The 25,148-nt window shown below is 40.1% G+C and overlaps 1 protein-coding gene across 1 annotated transcript; it reads right to left on the bottom strand.

Moving 5' to 3' along the window:
• Nucleotides 1-206: 206 nt before the first annotated feature.
• sugp1 (SURP and G patch domain containing 1) lies at nt 207-24,210 on the bottom strand. The gene is made up of 14 exons (XM_088352542.1): nt 24,046-24,210; nt 23,635-23,806; nt 21,245-21,348; nt 17,698-17,931; nt 15,921-16,044; nt 15,747-15,847; nt 10,746-10,869; nt 10,367-10,677; nt 7,736-7,842; nt 7,475-7,652; nt 7,293-7,399; nt 3,793-3,938; nt 473-602; nt 207-381 (listed from the first exon to the last, which is right to left on the bottom strand). The coding sequence occupies exons 1-14, from the start codon at nt 24,062-24,064 to the stop codon at nt 355-357; spliced, it is 1,884 nt and encodes a 627-aa protein (XP_088208668.1). The 5' UTR covers nt 24,065-24,210; the 3' UTR covers nt 207-354.
• Nucleotides 24,211-25,148: the final 938 nt, after the last annotated feature.

Below are 25,148 nucleotides of genomic sequence, written 5' to 3' on the forward strand. Positions count from 1 at the left end.
CTCTCACGACTTTTTATCTCTTTTGATTCTCATGCTCTCTCTCACGCTCTCTCTTTTTCTTTCTTTGTCCCGCCCTCTCTCCTTTACCCTCCCTCTTTCTCTTATTTCTTTATCTCTTTTTCTTTCTCTTGAATCTACTAGTCCGGCCCCCGACAGAATGTTTGTTCTATGGTGCGGCCCCCGAGTTCAAATGTGTTTGACACCCCTGATGTACAAGCTGTTTTTAATCTTGGGAAACAGTAAAGATTGTGATCCACCTTCTGTCAGGTAACATTTGGGGGAAATCGAGCCGTGTCACAAAATAGACTGTGAGGAAATCGCGTTTCAGGAGGAAGCGGACGCTCGACGCTATCTTCAGTAATACGGCCTCCGCGGATTGTTCTGTGACAAGAAATGGATGGATTACGCGTCAACCGTCACATGTTTGTATGCGGATTTGAGGATGGGATGGGGGGGGGGGGGGGGGGGTTACCAGGGGGTTGGGTCTGAAACGGTAGGCCAGCATCATCCTCTTCCTGAAGGCGTCGTACTCGTTGTCGCCTCTCGCCAGCTCAGCCGGACGGTCCACGCCGAACCCGGCGCCGTTCATGGCCGTCGTTCCCCTGCCACGTTAAATATTGGATGGGTTAGATCAGTGGTCCCCAAACTACGGCCCGCCTCCACATTTGGTCCGGCCCCCTGAACAATCCCAGAAAGCATTTAGATTTTTTTTTCATATAAGTGTATTTGTATTTGATAATAAAGTTGGACTTTTGCAATAAAATGTTCCTTAGTTATGAACTATTTTCATTATTAACTATTAGTTAGTAACTATTTTATACGGCGCAACAAGGGTTGCTGACTAGTTAAAATGTTATATTTTGGTGTTGTTTTGTAAAGCAGAAAAAGTGAACTACCAGTATATCACCACTAAATGACATAGTCTCACAGGTCAGAGAAGGGTCTTTGGGGCAAGTCTCACGGGACCTCACGTGATTTAATGAGACTTGTTCAATAAATCACTCTTAATGTCAACAGGTAAATGGTGTCGTGTGAGACTGACATTTACCATCTATTTTGCAGGTGAGATGTACAATAAATGATCACTCCTGCAATCATCACACTTTTTCTGTTACAAACTGACCCCGGCCCCTCTTCAGAGAAGGGAAAAGTTAAGTAGCCCTCACAGGAAAAAAAATGGGGACTCCTGGGTTAGATGGTCTATCTATCTATCTACCTTGGTCATATCCCTCAAGAGGGGTGACCGACAGCAAGACAAACACATACAATAACAAATAAAATAAGAGGAAAAAATAGCCAAAAAACACACATAAAAATTTTGGGACCAGGGCCAACCCAAATGCCTAAAACTCAAACAAGTTCAGCACCTCAGCATCTAAGTTGGTCATACTTTTGTCCCTCCAGATGAAAGGGGACACGAGAAAGCAGCCGTGTCGCTCGGGTCAGGGTGACACAACACACTCTTCTGAGTCAGTGGACCAGCGTTTGACATGAAGCATGTGAACGCCTGCATGGACCAGCTGGCAGAGATGGGAGGCTGCGTCGTGGCCGTCATAGACTTTCTAGACTAGTTTACAGGCTGGGGGCGTCGTTGCTGTCATGCACTTTCCGGACAAATTTTCAACATCTTACCTAGTGTTTACTATGTTTGTGTACTATAATGCTAAATGTAATTCACCCTGGTCATCCTGAGAGGGGGATACCACATGTGAGGTCCCTTCTCAAGGTTTCTCTTTCCTCACGCTGAGGTTTTGAGTTGTTCCTTGCCTGCATGTTGGTTTAAGATCAGGGAATTGTGTCATTGTAATCCTGTGCAGTCCCAGTCCATTTTTGTGATTAAGGGCTATATGAATAAATTTGACTTGACTTGACTTCTGTTCAACAGCAGGGCCCGACAGCTTTCGCTGGTTTACACCTGCTGCATCATAGAACGTGTCTAAACATCCCACTATCCTTTTACAACACCTCTCCACTCATTCCTATCACCAACAAGAGCTCAAGCTTTCACTAGATTTAGACCTTTTTCCTGCAGTGCACTCATAACACCATCCATCCACGTCAATGGCGGCCTTCTTCTTGGTCTCCTTCCATTGACTTCTGCTCTGTAGATCCTCACTCATCCTCTCCATGTGTCCAAACCAACCGAGTACTCTCTTATCCACACGCTTGCTCAGTTCCACGACTACTCCAGTTCTGTCTCTTAGCATTTCATTTCTCAATCTATCCGATCTTGTCACTGCTATCATACTCCTCAAACACTCCATCTCAAAAACATTTCATTTCCTTCTCAAATCTGCGTTCAGGCTCCAAGTCTCTGCACCATACAACACAGTCGGCACAATCACACTCTCATACAGTCCCCTCTTAACATCTATACTCATACTCTTGTTGCTCATCACTCTCCTCAGAGCACCCAAAACCTTGCTTCCTTGATTGACTCTGTGCAGTACCTCGCAATCCATTCCACCAACTGCAGCCACATCACAACCCAAGTACATAAAGCTTTCGACTTCTTCCAGCACCTGCAGTGTTCTGGTTTGCCTGCGTCCCTGCGTCCTAGACGCATGATTTTTGCTGGGGACGCATCTTCTCAAACCAACGTGCGTCCCCGGGACGCAACCTTTTTTGCCACAAAATTGTCATTATTACCCGATTACTTTTTTTTAAACAAAGATTTACTGCACTCCAAACCTTTCGTCAGGCAGATCCGCCATTGTTATTTTGGTCTCGCGGTTCGAGTTTTCGTCCGCACGCCGATCTCGGCCAACGAGATCTTGTTGTGTAGTGAGAGGAAGTCCGTCTTTTGTTAGAGAACTGGCTTTTTTGGCTCAACTTATTAAAAAGAGCCGACTCTCCAACGGCTCACTTGCTTTAATGATTGATATTACGAATGATGTTGTATAAAAAAGTTAAGAAAAAAAGGAAGTATAAAAGGAGAAAATAAAAAAAAGACAGGTTTGTGGTTATCCCTTTAATCGGTATATTACCAACAGTAATTTGATGCAGAAAATGAATTCATAATTTGATGATTAAAACTGAATGAATATATAGATTTTTATTATACATCTGTCACCGATTTACAATTTCAACCTGGATAAGACTCAATTTTGGGGAGCCATAGATCTCTGTTGGGACCCATAGATTTTTGAGCATGCGAGTCCTGGGGACTCATCACTTTTCACAGGTCAAATGAACACTGGCACCTGTCCATGCAACCTGATTTCAAACGCCATGCCCATTCCATCAAACACTTCATCCCCTTACTCTTCCCAACATTCACACCTAACTTACGCCTATCACATACTCTTCCAAACTCCATGACCGACCTTCTCAATGTAATAAGAGCACAATGAAAAATAGCGCATCGAACCCATGATTTAAAATGTTCACAATTAATGATATTCTCATGACTGATAACCGAGTTCCCCATCGTTACGACTGATGTTTTGTAAACAATGTCCTAAATAAAAATTCTGACCACCTCATATTGTTAGAATACGATCTAATGAAATTGTGGATGTATTTAATTGCTGTTAAAAGTGTCGATAAAAACTCATATTGTCGGGATATGATCTCATGAAATTGTGCGTTTAATTGCTGTTAAAAATGTCGGAAAAAATGGTTCAAACGTCACATTGTCAGATATAACGAAATTGTGAATATGCTTAATTGCTGTTAAAAGTGTCGACAAAAGTGTTGTTTATTTGCTGTTAATAGTGTCAATAAAATTGTTCAAACCAAAAACAAAACCTTCCCTTGTGATATGAAAAGAGTTTTTGCTCAATTACGCACTTGTTGACAGGAGCCGTGATGCCTTGACCCTCGCTGCCGAGGCCGTCGCCCTCCTTCCAGCCCATCTTCATCAGCATGCGGAAACCCAAATTCTCCACGGTCAACTTGAACTCTTTGTACTCGGAGTAATCTGGGTCACGCCCCTCCTGCCGGGGAAGGAAGGTGGGATGAGATGGATTAAACAGCCCATTTAGAGTCAATTTTACTTGAATCCTTCACACTGCTTTATTCATCATACACTAACACACAGGTGTCAAACAGGCCAGATCAGGCCCGCTAAGGGATTGAATCGGGCCCGCGAGACAATACTCAGAGAAGCGCAAGAGAAAAACAAGCTGCAGGTTGAAATATGTCAACTTGATGTTGCCAAAACCAGGTGCCTCGAACAAAGACACTGTACTTGTATTTATATCTCTCTCTCTCTCTTTTCCATCCTTTTTCTCCCACTCTCTGTCTCTTTCACTCTTTATGTCTCTCTTTTTCTCTTCCTTTGTTGCTCTTTTTCTCTTTCTCTCTGTCTTTTTAACTTCTTTTACTCTAACTACCTTTTTTCCTTTTCTTTCTCTCTTCCTACCCTTCGCGCTTTCTTTTCTCTTTTCTCCCCTTCTGTCTCTCTATTTGTCTTTGGATTTCTTTCTTCCTCTCCCTTTCTTTTCCCCCCTCTCTCACGACTTTTTATCTTTTGTTTCTCACGCTCTCTCCCTCTCTCTCGTTTTCTTTCTTATTCCCGCCCTCTCTCCTTTTCCCTCCCTTTCTCCTATTTCTTTATCTCTTTTCTTTCTCTTTAATCAACTAGTCCAGCCCCCGACAGATGTTTGTTTTATCGTGTGGCCCCCCGAGTTAAAATGAGTTTGACACCGCTGCACTAACCTATATCTATTCAGTTCCCGGTTCATTTATTTTTATGCAATCTTATGATTTGACTTTTTGGGATATTTACTCTACAAATAAAAAAAAATGCAATTACAAAATACAATAAAGTGCATTTTTGGGGCAATGTGGCACAAATATAGTACTGCAAACAATGGACGCCGGAACCCATCCCAGCCATCATCTAGGGGACAGCCTCATCTTTTTAAATTTTTTTAAAATCACGGTTTACTTAAGCCCTTCAAAATATGATGTCCTTAAATCGCCAACCTCTCATAGAAAATACAAAAGTGAAATACTTAAATAATTAAATAATGCATAAATAAAATAATGAAGTCTATGTAGAAATCGTCATAAGATGTTGCCGTTCGGGCGTGTTGAGTTTGAAGGATTTTATATTCTATTTTTTTGACTATAGGGGATTTTATACAATTATATACAAGTTACATTTATTGAATGCCCTGAAGATATTTCACAGAGAGGGCTCTTAATTGAATCTTTTCTTCCGGCGCCGTCACGAATGGCAGCCACTCCAGCAGCTCCCGTGTTATTTTCGATTGTTCTCGATTGTTCTCAGCTCAGGGATGCTGCTGGAAATGTGAATTTCCCTTCGGGGATGAACAAAGTATCTATCTATCTATCTATCTATCTATCTATCTATCTAAAGTCGGTGGCGAGTCGCGCCGTTTTGAATGCGAATGTTTTGTTTAGTTCTGTTTATGACGCAGGTGGTAGGCCATGTTTGGAGTCCTGATGACGTGGGGATGTTTTGACCGGTCCAGACGAGATGGCGACTAGGTGGAGGCCACGTGGGGAGTACCTGGCCCGCCCATGGGGGGGTGGGGCCAACATGCCGTCTTGTGAAAAGAACTTCAAAAGACAGAACTTCAGAGGGGATGGGAGATCAATCTTCAGAGGGAGGCTTGATGAAGACTAATTAGACAAATTCGACAATAATTTGGCTAATTCGATGGAATTCACTTAGTTAAATCCTTTAAGAAGATAAATCTGCCCCTGTGTGGAAATGCCGCTCTCTTGCCAATATTTTTTCCATTAAGAAAAGAGCACGCATTGTTGGGAGAATGAAGGTTACGTTTGGTCAATGGAGTCAGATAACTAATTCGAATAATTTGGTAAGGGCTACATTTGTAATATAGTTTTTTCCCTAACAAGTTTCAGGCGTCGGTTGACAGGCAAGATCGATGAAGAAATATTGGTGGGATTAGGCACAATGCCGTCATCTTCATGTCTTTCTCTGCCATTTCGCCGATGTGGCTCCCTTAGCTTAGCACCATTGCCCGAGCGACAGCCCCGCTTTTGTTTGCGATGCCTACGCCGTCTCCGCCGCTTCGTAAGTGGGTTAGTCACCCACGGACATCCCGCAACCCTTTGTATTTCTTGCGGGAATCAAAGGTGGTATAAAGTGCTCAAAAAGTCGAAATTTACACGCTGACCCAAATGTAAAAGTTCTTCCCGACTATAGGTATTATTGGCGACACATAATGTACAGAAAAGAAAGCAAAAAAGATAAGTCAAGTCATTTTTATGTGTATAGCCCTTAATCACAAAGAGTCTCAAAGGGCTTCAAAGATTATTACACATGAGCAGTTTAGGTTGAGTGAGTTTAAGTGAGTTTTAAGCTTAGATTTAAACATTTCCACTGAGGTTGCAGATCAGATCTCAGGGAGAAGAGCATTCCACAACACCGATAAGAGAACAGTAATAAATAGAAAATTAGCTGAAGAGCTGTGAGCTGCTGCGTCCATGCGCGCCGCCATTATCATCAAATGAATAACCTATTTTATGTTGATAATATGTGTATTATTTGCCCTCATGTAGGTTTTAGATGAGAGGATGGTGTCATAATAGTCTGGAGTTTGCAATAATCTATGGTTTGTTTTGTTTGGCCCTACTGACCATCTGTGTAAGACTATCAAGGGACAAATCATTGAAACTGGAGAATGTTTCTGAACAATCGCCGACACTGTCCTTACCTAACACCTCCACATCTTTGAGGTAGGATGAGGTTACAGAGCGTTCATTTAAAATTTCATTCCTGATGAGTTGAATCTTTTTATTAAAAAAAATCCATAAAGTCATTAGCAGAATAAGTAGAACTATTTGGGTCAAGTTGTTGTCTGGTAAGTTTCGCCACTGTGTCAAACAAAAATTTCGGATTATTCTTATGTCTAACGATAATCTTAGAGAAAAACGATACTTTAGCTGAGGCAAGAGCTACTTTATATTTCAGCAAGCTGTCACACCGGGCCAGTCGGAAGACCTCCAGCTTTGTAGAGCGCCATTTTCGTTCAAGTTTCCTGCAACCTTGTTTGAGTGACCTGGTTTCTTCAGTAAACCAAGGTGTATGCTTCTCAGGTCGAAATGTATGCCTAAGGGGCGCCACACAATCAAGAACATTAACCAAAGTAGTATTAAAGTTGTTTGTAAGCGAGTCAACAGACCCAGTGTACGAAGGGAAGGCTGCAGTTACCGTAGGTAATAGTTCTTCTAAAGCTAATGCCGTTGTAGGGCGGATACTGCTATATGCTCTTTGAGACTCTTTGTGATTTAGGGCGTCACAAATAAACATGACTTGACTTAGTCCTTGTCAAAGTTCAACATTGTCCGACCTTGAGTGCTTTAAAAGTCTCCATAAACTTTTCGAGCTCCTCAGGAGGCAGGAAGTCTCCGATGAAGTGTTTCCCTTTGCCCATATCGGTCAAAGACTCTGCCCACTCTGAGGAAATCCAGAAGAAATGCGTCTTTTTAAGAACCGAATTTGACCGAAATGTGATTCAACGTCACTCCTCACCTCTGGTCTTCTCCATTTCCATTTGTCGCAGCCGATGCTCCCAGGTGCCGGCCTCCTGGTCCACTTCTTCGTCGCTGTCGTACTCGTGTTGGTGATCTTTGATGGCCTTTTCCCACATCTGCTGCATCTCCGCCATGGCGCGCTTGTGCTTCATGATCATTTCGTACATTTCTTGCATCTGCAAAGTGAAGTGGAGGTACTCGCGTTGACCCAATATTTGCAAAAGGTTTCCTTTGCATTTATGCACGAGGACGTCCTTACCTCCTGTTGCTCTTTGAGCTGCTTCTTCTGGTCATCAGACAATTCCGTCACACCGACAAGACCGGCGGGCTTCCCTTTCTTGTAACCTAGACCTTGAAGATCTTGTTCTAAAGACAGGATATGACCACAATATTAAAAAAAAAAAAAAAAAAAGTTAATCATAATTTAAGGATATGAACAATAATAGAAATTATAAATTGTACATCTTTGTTCTCTTAAGTGCCAATGCCTAATCTGGGGCTTAAAAGATTCAATGAACAGAACATACAAAAATACTTCCTTAAAAATAGTCAGAAAAGCAGGAAGAAAAAATAATAATGTTAAAAAAAAAAAACATACCAAAAAAAAAAAAATCAATAAACAGAATAGTAAAAAAACAACAAGAAAGCCTTAAAAAGTTGTCTGAAAAATGAAATAAATAAAATTTAAAAATTTTAAAAAGATAATATTTGAATGAATACAATTTGGAAACCAAATATATTAATCAAGAAAATGTATTCTGAAAAACAAAAAAGATTTCAATGAAAAAAAAAACAAAATCAAAACAAAATCAAAGCCCCTTAAAATAAAAAAGAAAACAAGAAATAATACCGTAAAAGGAAAACTATATTACAAGAAACAAACATTTGAAGAAAAAAAACAAACAGATGCAAAATAGAACAAAATATATTCTGAAAATTGGGAATACTGGAAAATCATATTCCCCAAAAAATAAGAATAACCTATATTTTATGTTGACAGTATTTGTGTATTATTTGCCCTCATGTAGAAATTGAATTAATACAATTTGAAAATGAAATATATTAATCAAGAAAATGTATTTTGAAAAACAAAAAAGATTTCAATAAAAAAACATAAATAAAATAAAAATCTAGAAAAAATATTTCTAATACCGTAATAGAAAAAACTATATCACGAGAATGCAAACATTTGAAGAAAAAAAAAAACTGATGCAAAATAGAACAAAATATATTATGAAAATTGGGAATACTGGAATATCATATTCCCCAAAATAGGGTAAAATATATTGTGGGGGGAAAAAATCATTAAACAGAAAAAAAATACGCCAAAATCAAAGATCTTAAAAAGAAACCTGTCATAAAAAAAAGGAAGCGCAAGAGAAAAACAAGCTGCAGTTTTAAATATGTCCACTTGATGTCACCCAAGTGAGGTACAACTCACAAAGCAACTGTTTTCATTTCTTGTGTAAATACCATGTCAATTATAACTATAGCCTTATCCCCCTTGTTTTATAACCTTATCTTCTCTGTTCCTTTATCTTCTTGGCTCATACCTCACTGTGAATGTGTAAAACTGGAGTGTCATGCCCAATTTTGTTGTCACAATATGTTAACCCATTTTGTAACAATGACAATAAAGGTATATTCTATTCTATTCTATTCTAGTAGTATTTCTTTCTCTCTCTCTCTCCCATGCTTTTGGTTTATCTCTCTTTTCTCTCCCTCTCTTACTTTCCTTCCCTTTTCTCTCTATAACTCTTTTTCTTTTTCTCTTTCATTCTTACCCTCTCTCCCCCTTTTGGATTTTCCTTCTTTTTCTCACTTTATCTCTCCTTTGCCCTCCCTTTCTTTCTCACTCTCTTTCTAATGCTCACTTCTTGCTCGTTCAGTCGAATCAGATCAAATCCCATTTCACGAATTCCCGGGTGAACTTGCCTACTTGTCTGTGTTTTTTTTGGACTATATTACAGTAGCTCTGGAGGTAAAAAGGTCGCAGGTTTGATTCCCGGCTCCTCCGTCTTACAAGACACTGAATCTCTAATGCCCCCGATAAGTAGGTAGGCGCCTTGCATGGCTGACTCCCTATTAGTGTGTGAGTGTATGTGTGAATGGGTAAGTGTGAAGCACATTGTAAAGCGCTTTGGGAATAAAATATATTGTGGGGGAAAAAAAAATCATTAAACAGAAAAAAATACTCCAAAATCAAAGATCTTAAAAAGAAACCTGTCATAAAAAAAAGAAAAAACACCTTTTCCAAAAAAAAAAAAAAAAAAAAATACAAAGAAATTGCAAAGAATAATCAATAAACGCAAGAAAGAAAAACAAAAGCCTTTAAAAAAAATTAGTCAGAGATACAAAAAAAATTAATGAAAGAAATATATCCTGAAAGACAGAAATGGTAATATTAAAAAACAAAGGGCACTAGTCAGAAAAACAGGACTCGTTTTCACACACACACACACACACACACACACACACACACACACACACACACACACACACACACACACACACACACACACACACACACACACACACACACACACACCATTAGGGAGTCAGCGTTCAAACGTTTTGAGGATGATCAAGATGCTGAATGGTAAATGGTCTGCATTTATATAGCGCTTTTCAAGTCAATGAAGACCTCCCAAAGCGCTTTACAATGAACTTCACACTTACCCATTCACACACATTCACACACCAATAGCAGCCATGCAAGGCGACCTGCTTATTGGGGGCATTAGGGATTCAGTGTCTTGCCCAAGGACACTTCGGCATATAACACAGAGGAGCCGGGAATCGAACCTTAATCGCAAGACGAGCGCTCTACCACCTGAGCTAATGCCGCCCTTAGAAAAGAAACAGAGATTGAGAAAGACCTTGGTAGTACCTGAGAGGGAAGGCAGGCTCGGGTCCATAAGGGTAAGTTCCTGAGGAGCAAGCACAACAGGAACGGCAATGTCCACTTTGTCGCCTTCGGCCCCCCATCGACTCTTCCTCTTGCGTTTGACGGGCGCCGCCTCTCGCTCTTCCGTTTGACTTTGCGCCGGAGGGTCCGGAATCAAGCCCACCGGTTTGCGGAGCTCCGTCCCGGACTTAGCCGGATTCGGAGGAGAATCCGCCCGGCGGGCTCCGGCGGTGTACTCTCGTAGTTTCTCTTTGTAGTACCGATGAGCGGGGCTTCCCGGATCGAATAGAAAACTGCGGGGGATAGAAAGGCATTGGGAAACAAGTCGGCATTCAGCGGGTCGGATCGGAAAGGAGCCTACCTGAATGGGGGGTTGTGGCGGTTGCGTTCCATGGCGATACTTTCCGTCTCCGGACCGTTCTCAGCCACAAACTTGGCCAGCTGCTCGGCCACTTCCTGGGTTTCCGCGTCCACTGGGGGGGAGACTTTAAGCAGTCTATCAGTACTGGGGCTCAAATGATACGATACTACTGTACCAAACTCAACCAGTCTAGAGCCAAGGGGGATAAAACAAAGAGGGGGAAGGAGCAACGGGCACAGCGCCGGTGAGTGAGTGGGGAATTGACTCATGGAAACACTTTTTCCTAATAAATGCTATCGACACATGGAATACTAGTATTCTTGATATTACCATTTTTTTGATTTGTGTATTTACTGCTGTTTAGGAAATGATACTCAATTGAAAACAAAAACGAATGGGTCATTAAACCAGGGGTCGGGAACCAACTGCTGAGACCATATGGCTTGGAGGTGAAAGATTTTATACATTTGACCATAACGGATATTATAAAATTAACTACAAAATAAGTACATGTACTCCGTTTGATGCAGTAGAGAGATTCACTGACTGTTTTTCTTCAAGGTACATTAGAAGGTTAGGCTGACTGGAATGCATCAGACGTCTTTTGATAACAGAATTCCTGTGAATGCTGACGGGAGAACGCCAGACGCACAAGGACAAACATCCGCGATGCCCTTCGGCGAGGCGCGCCCATGGGAGGAGGAGTCAGCACGCTCATGGGAGGAGTCAGCACGGCCCATAGGGGGTGACCGATGCCCCGACGTGTCAAAAAGACGGAAGACGGAAGGAGAGGGAGCAGAGACGAGAGATGGGAGGCTCGACTAAGACTATTTAGACTAATTCGACAATAATTCTGCTTAATTCGATGGAATTCACTTAATACTTTAAGAAAATAAATCTGCCCCCGTGTGAAAATGCCTGTCTCTTGTCAATATGTTTCCCTAAAATTAAGAAACGAGCACGCATTGTTAGGAGAGTAGAGTTTGTGTTTGGTTAATGGAGTCAGATAACCAATTCGAACAATTTGGTAAACGTTACATTTGTGATATAGTTTTAATTCCTAACAGAGGTAAAATAGATCTTGTGCAATAATTTAATGTACAGTTACACACAGAGCTTATAGTCACGGACGCGATGCTGAGACAATGCTAAGAATGGCTTCGGTGCGGTATATGTAGGACACAATTTAGGAGAGAGAAAGTGAGAAAAAGAAGGAAAACGCAAAAGAGGGAGAGAGAAAGAATTCAAAAGGGGAGAGAGAGTGTAAGGATGAAAGAGAAAAAGAAAGTTATAGAGAGAAAAGGGAAGGAAAGTAAGAGAGGGAGAGAAAAGAGAGAGATGAACCAAAAACATGGAAAAGAGAGAAAGTTTAGAGTCAAGGAGTGACACCACTAGACCCTGTTTTGGCTGTATATCGCTAATTTATACTTTATGGGAGCCCACGAAGCATTCAATTTTCATTGTTTAGACAATGAAAAGACACACAACAAACTTGAACCCAAAACAAACGTTTTTGTAGAGAATGTCGTTGGGCGTCGCCCCCAAAAATACGCAGAGAGGAGATATGGCAAAAAGGGAACGCGCTTTATTGCATTCGGGACACGTTCAAAGTTCCAGACGTTCAACATTGGCTCTTAGAGTGTTCTCAAATAAAGTTAAGATATCTCGTGAAGGTCGTCCGCCCCGACAACGTCATCCCACAACCTTCACCAGATGCCTACATACTTATAATTAGTTATTATCCACATTCCACAACAATGTTTCACCCAGAGGCTCTAGCAAAGCACCTAGAGCAATTTGATTGGGTAAGTCGTAGGAAAGGGCGGAGCTATACACAGGACAGGAAGCGCGTACTCCTTCTTGCCCAACGCCGTCTGCACTGAAGGCGAATACGTTGGTAATCCCCTTTTGTAGACATTTTTTACAGAAGTACTTTGCTTGCACCCACTTTTGAAACCATTATTTAGGACAGGGGTGTCAAACTCATTTTAACTCGGGGGCCAAACAATAGAACAAACGTTCACTCGAGGGCCGGACTAATAGGTTAGAGATAAAGATAAAACAGAAAGAAAAAAGAGAAGGAGAAGGGGATAAAAGTAGAGAGGATGGGACAAAGAAAGAGACAGAGAGAGAGAGAGAGAGAGGGGGGGGGGGGACAAAATCCAAAGAAAAATGGAAAGAGAGAAAGAGATAAAAGAGAAGGAGCAAGCAAGAGAGAGAGAGATAAAAAAAGGAGAAAAAGAAAAGAGAGACAAAAGAAGGTAAAAAGACAGAGAGAAAGAGACAAAGAGGAACAAAGAAAGAGAAAAAGAGAGAGAGAGTGACAGAAAGAGAGATAGAGAGAGAAAGAAAAAAGGAGGAAGAGAGAGAGAGAGAGAAAGTACAGCGTTTGTGAGAGGCACCTGGCTTTGGCAACATCAAGTGGACATATTTTTCTTTCTCTTGCGCTTCTCTGAGCGTCGTCACGCAGGCCGGATTCAATCCCTTAGCGGGCCTGATCCGGCCCACGGGCCGCCTATTTGACACCCCTGATTTAGGATAAAAAAAAAAAAAAGCCTCAGCACCCTCAAGTAACTTTAGGAGGGAGACCTATTTTAAGTGATATAATTATATTGATATGGGACACAGGCTCTGGCATTATTATTATAATATTATTATGGCAGATTTGATCAACTCATCAAACGTCACACAGTGAAATAAAATGTGCTGAATAATTAGCTTTTGTCTGGAGAGTGGATTTAGGTGTTTTCTTAAATTTTGTCTTTATATATATGGTGTGGCTCTCTCAAAAACGAATATATAAATATTTTTGCTTTTATGGCACTTTGGGTCAATAAGGTTCCTGACCCCTGGATGAGACGAACGCCTGAAAATTTTAGGCAATCCACACGGCAAAAAGAAGATTTTTACCATCTACTTATTTAAGTACAGTAGACACCCGGGATACGGCTACACCCCCTTATGGTAATTTCGTCCCCCTATACAGCGTTTTCACCGCTATATCATATCAACAACTAATTATTTTGCAAGCCCCATAAGTGTCTAAAATGTAATTTTTGCCATGTTCGTGCATATGACGAGTTACGTCTCTATATACGTCTGCTATTGGTTTGCGTCACAGCAACAAGAAAATACTGACATTGGCTGAACTACCTCCCATGATGCAATGCTATTCTTTTCATTCAGTTTAGAATTTTGTGTGCTTCGAAAATACTTTGCAACTCGGCAATACATAAAGGGAAAAGCGAAACACGATAACCATGGAACCAGAGCTTGCAATTATCAAGAAATACAAAAAAGGCAGACGCATTATTAGCCATGCCGAGGTGCATGTATGGCTGTAACCAATCACTGAGAGGGACTATTATTTAAAATAAATGTATGATTAAAGCAAATTAAGGGCATGGGAATTCTCGCAAGTGGAAGTTTGAAATTTAGTTTCATTTTTAATACGCCGTACCGCTCGATGTATCTACCCGCTACTCCAACGCACCAGTCACGTCACATCACATCAAAAGGAAATCACATTTCTAATTTTCTCGTACATTAGTTTATAATATTATTTAATCATACACATATATTTCTAAATCTAAACTACTTTGTAAATTCCGATTTATGTCTGTGTGTTCCTATGTGGCTTATAGGCTCCAAAACGGCTAAACCAATTTTTAAAAAATGTACACAGTTGTACTTTAGGCCTCTGGGAGTGTCTTTAGCTAGGTTTGGTGTCAAAGCACATCCAATAAATCCCAACAAAAATCGATAAACATCCGCCTTTGTGTACAAGCGGCTTTGGAGCTGCATGCGGCTCTTTGGCACTCCCTGGTGGCTCACTTTTTAAACACACCACAGCCCCAACAACCTTGCCCAAGTAGAATGCCCTGCAACGCCAAGCCATTAAGCTTGTTATACATATTTAGTACTTTAATAATAATATTTAGATATTTTCAAGTTTTTACCTGGGGGACGGGGGGGATGGAATGCATTAGCTACACATTGGGCAGCGGTTGGGAACCTAGGGCTCGCGAGCTATATATATGGCTCTTTCTAGGAGTACCTGAGGCTCAGAGACAAATTTGATTGCATGCAAATTTTCTCCATCTCGTTCAAAACTTGAACCATTAATCCTGTTCAGATACACGCAAAGCCAAACCAAAGCTGAACTATTAAGCAGTACTTCGCAGAATATATAGGGCACGTTTTTAACTACAATTTAAAGTTACACCCAAAAAAAAACTCGTTTTGGCTGTACAACGCTAAAGAATCCTTTATATAAAAGCTCACTATATAATCTGTGTTCAGTGTTCAGATACCTTATGATGAATCCACAGAACAAACTGTAAAATCGCCAAAACACCGGAAGAGAACTTCAAGTTATTGGATTGGGTGAGTGGGAGGGGTCGGTGGAGCTATGCAAAAAGTGCAACCAATCCCGCCCATCTCTCGCCCTACTCCGTCTGCGCCAAAGGTAAGCACATCAGGCTCCACATCAGGCTCCCTGTTTGCAGAATCTTGTGACGTTTTTACAAAATAACTGCTTGCATCTGGTTTTGAAACCAATATGTATGAAAAAAGGGTCAAAATGAGTTTAACTGATCTTGAGTCATTGCAAGAAAGAGACAAGTTTAAAGTGGTATGTTTGTTGATTTTAGGACACGGGCTCCGGCATTATTCTCTTTTCATCATTTTTATCAAATCATCCAAAATAAATGTGCTGAAGACGAAGCTTTTGTCTGGGGCGCGGGTTTAGCAATTGAGTCAATTTGTATCATAATATATGGTGTGGCTCTTTCCCCAAATAAAAGGAATATATTTTGCTTTTATGGCTCTTTGAGTCAAAAAGGATCCCGACCCGTGACATTAGGTTTACCTTTCGATCCCCACCTCAAAATGTATGTCATATCCCGGGATCTACTGTATTGTAAATGCAGCACTTGTGAGTGCAAATCTAAGGTAGTTAGTAAAATACAAAATGCAAATCTCCATTAAACATCCCCTTACCATTCACCGTCGTATTATTGGACGTCGGAGCATTCTTTCTCAACTCGGCCACTTTTTTTTTGTAGTAAAAATACTCCATACTGTTTCTATTGTATAAAAACCTGAAAAGGTCAGAAGATGCAGGAAATGAATATTTGACGAGCGCAATCATCTGGAGCCGTCCTTCAGACTTACGAGAAGACGGGATCGTCCTTGTAGTCCTCCTTGGCCCTCTTCTCCAGCTCAGGTCCCCCCTCCGCCACAAAAGAGGCCATCTTGTTGATAATCAGTCTAGTGTCGGGGTCCTCTGGGGGAGAAACTTTAAGCAGGCTATCAGTACATGAACTCTTTGCTTACCTGAGACAAAATGTCAGTCTTAAACTACATGCACCCCTTGAGCAAGACAGGGGAAACCCTGAATTTTGCTTTTTTTTAGGGACGCACAGAAGGTTTGGCACAAAAAACATCTCTGCCGAAAATAGCCAAAATAAAATTTTCGATTTTTGGCCTAAAGAAAAAAATTGAATCCATAAAAGAATCTGTAGTGAGGCGAGCCACCTGAAGCTGGCTTTCATTTGTGGCGGAGTTTGTGCAAGACAAAGCTGTTTATTATTATTTTTTTATATCCGCAAAAAAGGAGACAGAGGTGAACAACGGGAACTCTGACAAACTTTTACCAGCAAGACAATTTCTCAAAAACTCGCATTTACTTTTTCTTCCACGTTTGATTTCAGCTGCTAGATAGATATAGATATATAGATAGTACTTTATTCAGGGAAATTCACACTTCCAGCAGTATCCTTGTGTTCTAGAGTGTCTAAGATATGCACGCAAGTGTAATGTTAGTATACCACGTTCTCCATTTTATCTTTAAGATTGCATTTTAAGATGACATTCACGTTTTGGGTGCTGGATTTTATCAAACAAATTTCCCCCCCAAAAATAACTTATACTCCCAGTGCGACTTGTATCTTTTTTTGCATTTTTTTTGGGCTAGTGCGACTTGCAACCGGGAGAGTCCAGAAAATACAGAAAAAGTCTTTTTTGATGTTCTATGAGAATTTGATAAATCAGGGGTAGGGAACCTATGGCTCGGGAGCCATATACGGCTCTTTTCATGAGTACGTATGGCTCCGAAATAAAATGTAACTACTGCAAATCTCTCTGTGGCGTTCCAAAGTCAAGCGATTTCATCCCGATTTTGGTCCATATGAAGCCGAAGCAACTTCATGCAGAAGTTCGATAAGAAACTATTTCAACTGATAAATCAAAACGCTGGCAAACGACTTTGATTGGGTGAGCAGTACAGGTGGGCGGATCCCTGCACACAGCGCAAGGCACTTCCTTCTCTCTCTCTCTCGCGCAGTGCAGTCTACACTCGAAGTGAATATGACCACATGCTTATCGTTTGCAGTCATTTGTGACATTTTTACAAAAGAACTTTGCATGCACATTGTTTTGAAACCATTATTAAGGACAAATTTCATGGAAAAAATTGCCTCAACAGAAGACAAATTGTAAATGGCATATTTACATTGATTTGGGACACGGGATTTGGCATTATTATCATTTCATACATGATGAAACTATCAAATGACACACAGTGAAATCAAATGTGCTGAAGAATTAGCTTTTGTCTAGAGAGCGTGTTTGGCAGTTTTTTCAATTTTCTATGAAAATATATGATTTGGCTTTCTCAATTTCTTTTTAAAACATGTTTGCTTTTATGGCTCTTTGGGTCAAAAAGGTTCCTGACTCCTGTAATAAATGAAACACTTAAAATTAGCATCTCTTAATATGCCGATATATCACTTGTTTATCATTTTATTCTGTGCATTTAGCAAGGTCGTGCAAAATGAATATGTTATTCCCTTTTCTGGCGTTTCATTTTGGGTTTTCACATTTCATTCATTTCTGTGCATCCCTACTTTTTTCTCCGGGGCTAAATGGACACGCATGAGTTGTTATTTACCTTTCATGTTAAAGAGTTCCGAGGAATCGATCTCCTCGTCGTCATCGTCGTCTTCCGGCGAACAAAAGACACTAGGCCTCTGGCTGAGGACCGGATTCTTCTTGGACTGTGAGTAACTTTTAAACTGGGTGAGCATGCTGCCCACACCGGGCCGCTTGCCAGTTAAAATACTTTTTCTTTGCAATGCGGTTCCTCCTGTGGATGATGGTTGACTTTTGGTGTCACTGGGGGAAACTGGAGAAAAGAATCATTTTAATTAAGGAAACAAGTAGCGACAACATTTTGGCCTGAACTATAGAACATTCTGGGATTTTCCCATTTATTAATTGGGAAAAAACACATTATTTCATAACTCAAATACCTCAAATTTGTACGACTTGTATTGATTCAAATCAAAGTTTTAAAATAGTTTAGATCTAATTAATAAATTTGAGGGCAGCACGGCGGCGCAGTGGTAAGCGCGTGCGCGGCACAGTTCTGAGGTCACGAGATCGAACCTCCTGTGTGGAGTTTGCATGTTCTCCCCGTGCTTGCGTGGGTTTCCTCCGGGCACTCCGGTTTCCTTCCACATTCCAAAGACATGCATTTCAGGTGAATTGGCCGGTCCAAATTGTCCCTAGGTGTGAATGAGCGAGTGAATTGTCTGTCCCCTGTGTCCCCTGCCCACTCTCCGAAGTTAGCTGGGATGGGCTCCAGCACACCCGTGACCCTACTGAGGATAAGCGGTGCAGATAATGGATGGATGGATTAATATCGCGGTAACCAGAACTGTCAAATGATAACGCAGCGGCAGGGGCATAAATCATTTTACTTTTTTTTGTAAGATCTGCAGCATGAGAAAAGTTGATGTTTGAGGGAAACTTCTGTTTACAATCGCCATTACAGAATTATGATGATTTCACGCAAAGGCCATTGTAGCAACCTAGGCAAGACTATGACTGATGCACCACCTCAAAAGTACAGATATAGCCAGGGTTGGGTAGGGTTACTTTAACGGGATTACTTTCAATGACTTTTGGATTACTCCAATACCAAATATGCTAATAAAAGACAAAACAAATTAAATATGAATAAAATTACTAAATTTTGTGCAGGCTTGGAATACATCGAGCGGCAAAATTGATGTTGGCAAGCTGTTTGGATTTATTTTAATTTTGTTTTTGTCGCATTTAATGTTAGTTTTGACGGAGATCAAAGAGATCAAAGCCAGGAGAGAAAGCTTACCATGTGTTGTGAGTCATCATTTTATTCATATTTAGTTTCTTTCGTCTTTTATTAGCATATTTGTTATTGGAGTAATCCAAAAGTAATCCAAAGTAATCCAGTTGAAGTAACCCTACCCAATCCTGGATACAGCCATAGGGAAATCTGCGTTTGCGTCACAAAAAGAAACACCTTGAATAATATTGTATTATTGAAATATGAGGAATAGAAAAATCCATGCCTTCTTATCACAGTTTTAAACAGGTCTTGAAACATCAGTGACAACTAAATCGAACAATGAGGATAGATAAGATGTGATTGAATTTTAGTACAGTAACTTGTGTTTCATCGGTTGTGGAGAAAGTGTAATGGATCTACATTACTCATCATATAACACTTTACATTAATATTTCAATATTTAATACCTAAAATGTATGGTTTCAGACCCTTATAATGAAATGGTAGAGTTGAAGTGATGTAATTTGCATTTATGAGACAAGGTGGAGCACTTATTTTAATTGAGCACTTATTCTAATTAAGTAAAATAGCAACATGATTTCAAAGTGACAGGTTAATTAAGGGCTAGGCAATATATCAAAAACAATTTGAATGCATTCATAATAAATAGTAATTGTATCATCACGAAATGAAATAGCACTAACAACTTAGGCTAGTCTCCAAGCACTACCATGTAAATATAAAAACATTATTTTATTTCATTTTTCTATTTTAAGTATTTATTTCGTGTTTATCCTGGAATGCTGTGTCTAATCTCATTGTGCGTTTCTATAAATGACAATAAAGACTATTCTATTGATATCAATTCATGTTTAAATGTAAAGCCCTAAATCACAAGAAGTCTGAAAGGGCTGTACAGACTACAATTACACAATCCCCTGATCTGAAACCTGCATGAGGGCAAGGAAAAACTCAAAACCTCAGCATGAGAAAACAAAAACTTGAACACAGGAGGGAACTAAATCGGAAAGTTATGACGGGGCATGTACCGTATTTTCCGCACTATAAGGCGCACCTAAAAGCCTCTATTTTTTTCAAAAGCTGAGCATGCGCCTTATAATACAGTGCGCCTTATTTATGGATCAATATTAAGTCGCAAAGTCTTGCAACTAATGCAGCAGCCGCCGACTCGATTTCCCCCCGAACGCCAAGTAGTCCGCGGTGTCTGCTGGGATTTATTTACCGGCGTTTCATTGGCTAACCAATGTGTCAATCATCATTTGAATCGATCACTATTGGCTCAAGCTATTCGGAGGTAAAGGGGAGGATCCTTTTTATCATTTACAGGCTCGCATAGGCTAAAGGCGCAAAACAAAGCCTGCAATTGGCCGAAAAAGATGTGTCAATCATCAGTTGAATCGATCACTATTGGCTAAAGTTATTCGGAGGTAAAGGGGGCGGATCCTTTTTATCATTTACAGGCTGGCATAGGCTAAAGGGGCAAAACAAAGCCTGCAATTGGCCGAAAAAGATGAATGTGAATAGCAAGTTGGGTTGAAGGCATAGAGAAAACACTATTTTACTATTCTGTACTGTATTTGTAAATATTTTACTCTCCTAGATTTACTACACTCACGGATATAAGAGGACCATGGTTGCACATTATTATTGAACAACTTCGGTGAGCTACTCCGGCTATATATTTTCCCTGTATCTTGTTTCAGACTGAACTCGATGTTTCTGTGATAAGCGGTGCAGATAATGGATGGAATGGAGTGTCTATTTTAAAATTAAACTCAATTCCAAGTGTTTATTGTCATATGCAGAGTAAAGTTGCGAGCGAAAAAGAAACTAGAAACTAAGGAATGGTTGGCATTCCTTGAATCCCAAGACTTTAACCTTCCGAATGATATTTGGATCGATGCATTTGAGTGACATCGTACGGACACCGCATCCGCACGTGTCTACGACACGTATTTGCTTCTTTGCAAGCTTTGGGAATGTTAAGGGGGTAATCAGTTGGACTGAACTATCTGACTGTTTTGTCCACGTTCCCATTGTAGCGCCTTATAATCCGCCGCGTCTTATGTATGTCAAATATAGGACCAAAAACTATTTTTTCGGGGTGCGCCCTATAACCCTGTGCGCCTTAAAGTGCGAAAAATACGGTACATCCAAAATGTTGTATATTACCAACAGAACCTTGAAATCACATCTTAAACTGACTGGGAGCTAGTTCAGGTCAGCTAAAATTGGGGTAACTTTAATGTTAGAATTCTATTCTGAATGGAAAAGGTGCTAAATCATATGATATTTACCCCTTGACGTTCCGACAGCCCCCCATCTGTATCTACAAAAGTTCAAATGATAAACAAGAAATACTGACCAGAAACATTGTTGGGTTTCTGCTTTTGCATCATCATGAACTGCTGCAAGAAACTGCCGTCATTTACAAACTTGTTTGAGGAGGGTGATTCAATCACGGGTGAACTATTCAATTAGAAAACAAAAAAAAGAAATTGTAAAGTCAGCTTATATGTAACACATGCAATTACTTGTTATTAAATGTTAGTACAGTAGAAAACCTGGGATATGGCGACCCCGCCTTATGATTTTGGCCCTCCTTTACAGCATTTTCTCCACTACATTACAAGACATCCACAGCAAATAATTTTGCGACATCCTATACGCGTATATAACACATGAGCAATGTTCCCTCTACGCTGCGCGCGTGCGCGATCGCGCACTGCCCACACATTCTCAGCGCACAAGAAAATCTAGCCAGCGCACAAAAATGAGGGCTCCAAATTGCTAATTAAGAAGCAAATTAAGTCAAAGTTACAGTGCATGAAGGTCAAAATACACGGGTTCCCATGACGCTGTGTTCTAAATGCGGTATTTTGAAGTCAATCTCAAAGTCGAACAAAGTTGAGTAAATTCGGTAGAGTTTTTCGAGAACTGGCTTCTTCGGCTCGGTTCACTAAAGAGAACCGGCTCTTGCGGGTCCCAAACGGCTCTTCAGGTTGATTTTGCTTCTTTAATCCCTACACGACCAAATATTATGTAAAGTTGTGCAAAAAATGACTTAAAGGAAAGGGGGGAAATAGAACAAAAGAGAAAAAAATACCAAAATGAAAAAGTAGTGAAAAGCTGAGAAAAAAAGAAACAAAAGAAAGAGAAAAAAGAAGGAAAATTTCAGAAAAAAAAAGAAAAGAAAGAAACAAAGTAAAAAAAGGAAATAGAGAACAAAAAGAAAAAAGTAACAGCTAGGAAAAAATAAACACAATGAGATTTTTTTAAAGGAATTAAAAAAACAAGGAAAAAGAAGAAAAAGTTTGTGTTGCATTCAAATCATTTCCAATTATACCAAGTCAATCTTGTTGCCAACATTGTACTTCCACTAAAAATTGTGATTAAATACAGTTCTGTATCGTGCAACCGACTCAATAAGCCGCCAAAAATGTTAGTATTATGCGACAAAAGATACCAGGAAAAAAAAGAAATGAAAATCTTGTGAAAGGATCGTTGTAAAAACAAACGACGTCTGTAGGCCCTGGAACCTTTGCAATAGTACTTTAGTCAATTCATTCAAAAGTGAAAAATGATTTTGCATTGCCGGAAACTCCGCAAATTGTAACGTGATGTCAAGTTTTGGACATGTTTGATAATGACTCAGATGCCACACTTGGGATTGCCGTTGCTCACTGTTGTTTCAAACGTTGCTCACCGACTTTGTGTGAACGGTCAGACCCGTAAGGAAAATTACAGGGAACATTGCACATGAGTAGTACTTACAGGGATCAGAATTTTCCGCGGATCCCCGCTGTTTTTGAACCCCAAAGGTCATTCCCGTAAATCGTCTAAATTCGATGAGAAAATATTTTGGGGGGGTGAGGTATGACACGTGACTGTTTCATCACCCCAAGTTAGCAGTTAGAGATCGCGAGAAAAATCGGCAAAAAGAAGCGCAGCGCATTAGATCTATAACACACAACAAATAGATCGACTCCTACCATTGGTCGATTGGTTCGCTGATAACCAATCAGCGGAGCTTTTGTTCAGAGCATTGGCTTTCTCAAACATGGCGCTCCTTCCGGTCTTTTCAAACGGTGAAATGAGTGTTTGAAAAAGTAAATATGAAAATACTAAGAAAAGAAGACGAGGCTTTTGTCTCCGAGATTGATAAAGGAATCAAGAATAAATTGAAGTGGTCATGGCTGGAGAAGACTGTCACAGACTGACATGTATTTTCTTTAAGCATGTTCAGTTTGTGCATTCTATTTTCAAATTAATGATGAATGGTTATTAATGTATATATTTTCATATATATTGTTGATTAGTAGCTAAATACAAGGTCCATCTTCATCATCAAAACACAACAACAATGGTGATGGTTGTAACATTGTAATCCCCCAATTGTTTTAAACATCTTAAAACTGAAAAAAAATACATGGTTTCTGTTTTGTTGGATTTAATTCATTCTAGTGCAATTTTCACATAGTAAATAAGATAAATGCTGTTGGCTTCAGGGGGGCTTCGCCTGCGGCCCCTGGCTATTTCAGCTGAAAATGAAAATCTCCATTCTGATCCCTGTACTTATTGTATAATATTTAGCTATTTGAATGTTTTATCTTTGGTACTAGGGGGTTAGAAATGTATTAGCTAATTAGCATAGGTCTTTATCCCCCACTAAATCACAATCTTACTTTTCGATCACAACTTCAGATAGGATCATGTCATATCCCATGGCTCTACTGCAAAGTATGATGCTTTTACCTGGGAGGCAGACTCTTGTTTGGGGTTTTTGCATTGACTTTGGCTTGCTCTGCCAGTCTGGCCTCAATTTGCTTCTTTTTTTCAGCTATGAGTTCCTCTTGGCGGCGGATAATATTCATATTGATCTTTTGTTTCTGTGGCTGCGAGTTCTTGTTTTTCCATCCTCCTCTCCCTAAAAGGGGGAAAACAGACGACACCAATAACCTTTCACAGACAAGACCACATATCTCGCTTTTGCATACAATTTCAATGTAATTCGTAATAAAATATATTATTGTGTATTCTAAATAGAGAAATAACGATGATGCTGGCACGGTAGCTATGATACTAATGCTAACCCGATGCTAACCGAAGCTAAATGCTAACTACAAATGCTGACTAAGAATACAGACTACACGAACATAACATTACCTGTATCGCCAGACTCCATTATCAAAGACAGGAAACCCAAACTATTTTAAAAACAACGTTTACAGAAAAAATATATAGATTCTGTAGCAATTCTACGATGGCTACTTCTCTTGATACGTACAGTAATTGGAGACCTAAATGAAAAAAGTACTTCCGGTATGCGTCTTGCGTTTTTTCGGAACAAAAGCATGGTGTTTTCAAAATACAATTACTTGAGTGCAACGTTTTTACAGGTTGATTATTGTTTTGATTTTATTTTCTGTAATCATTTTTAAACTTTTTTTTTTTCAATTTTTCAATTTTTCAAATCTCTCTCTCTCTCTCTATCCATCTATGAAATGAAATGAAATGAAATGAAATGATCTGCATTTTATATAGCGCTTTTCAAGTCAATGACTTCCCAAAGCGCTTTACAATGTGCTCCACATTTCCCAATAGCGGCCTTGCAGCCATGTAAGGCGCTAACCTGCTTATTGGGGGTTTTAGGGGTTCAGTGTCTTACCCAAGGACACTTCGACATGTAACACGGACGAGCCGGGATTCGAACTGGGATCCCTTGATCCCAAGACGAGCGCTCTACCTCCTGAGCTACTCTCTCTCTCTCTCTCCCTATCTCTCTCTCTCTCTGTCTCTCTCCCTATCTATCTATCTATCTATCTATCTATCTATCTATCTATCTATCTATCTATCTTTCTCTCTCTCTCTCTCTGTCTCGCTCTCTCTCTCTCTCTCTCTCTCTCTCTCTCTCTCTATTTCTCTCTCTCTCTCTCTCTCTCTCTCTCTCTCTCTGTCTCTCTCTCTCTCTCTCTCTCTATCTATCTATCTATCTATCTATCTATCTATCTATATATCTCTCTCTCCCTATCTCCCTCTCTCTCTCTCTCTCTCTCTCTCTCTCTCCCTATCTATCTATCTCTCTCTCTCTATTTATCTATCTATCTATCTATCTATCTATCTATCTATCTATCTCTCTCTCTCTCTTTCTCTCTCTTTCTCTCTCTCTCTCTCTCTCTCTCTCTCTCTCTCTCTCTCTCCTCTCTCTATTTATCTCTCTCTCTCTCTCTCTCTCTCCCTCTCTCTATTTATCTCTCTCTCTCTCTCTC

The sequence above is a fragment of the Urocampus carinirostris genome, chromosome 1 (genome assembly GCF_059441175.1).
Source record: "Urocampus carinirostris isolate Australia breed hairy pipefish chromosome 1, RoL_Ucar_1.0, whole genome shotgun sequence".
Taxonomy (NCBI): Eukaryota; Metazoa; Chordata; class Actinopteri; order Syngnathiformes; family Syngnathidae; genus Urocampus; species Urocampus carinirostris.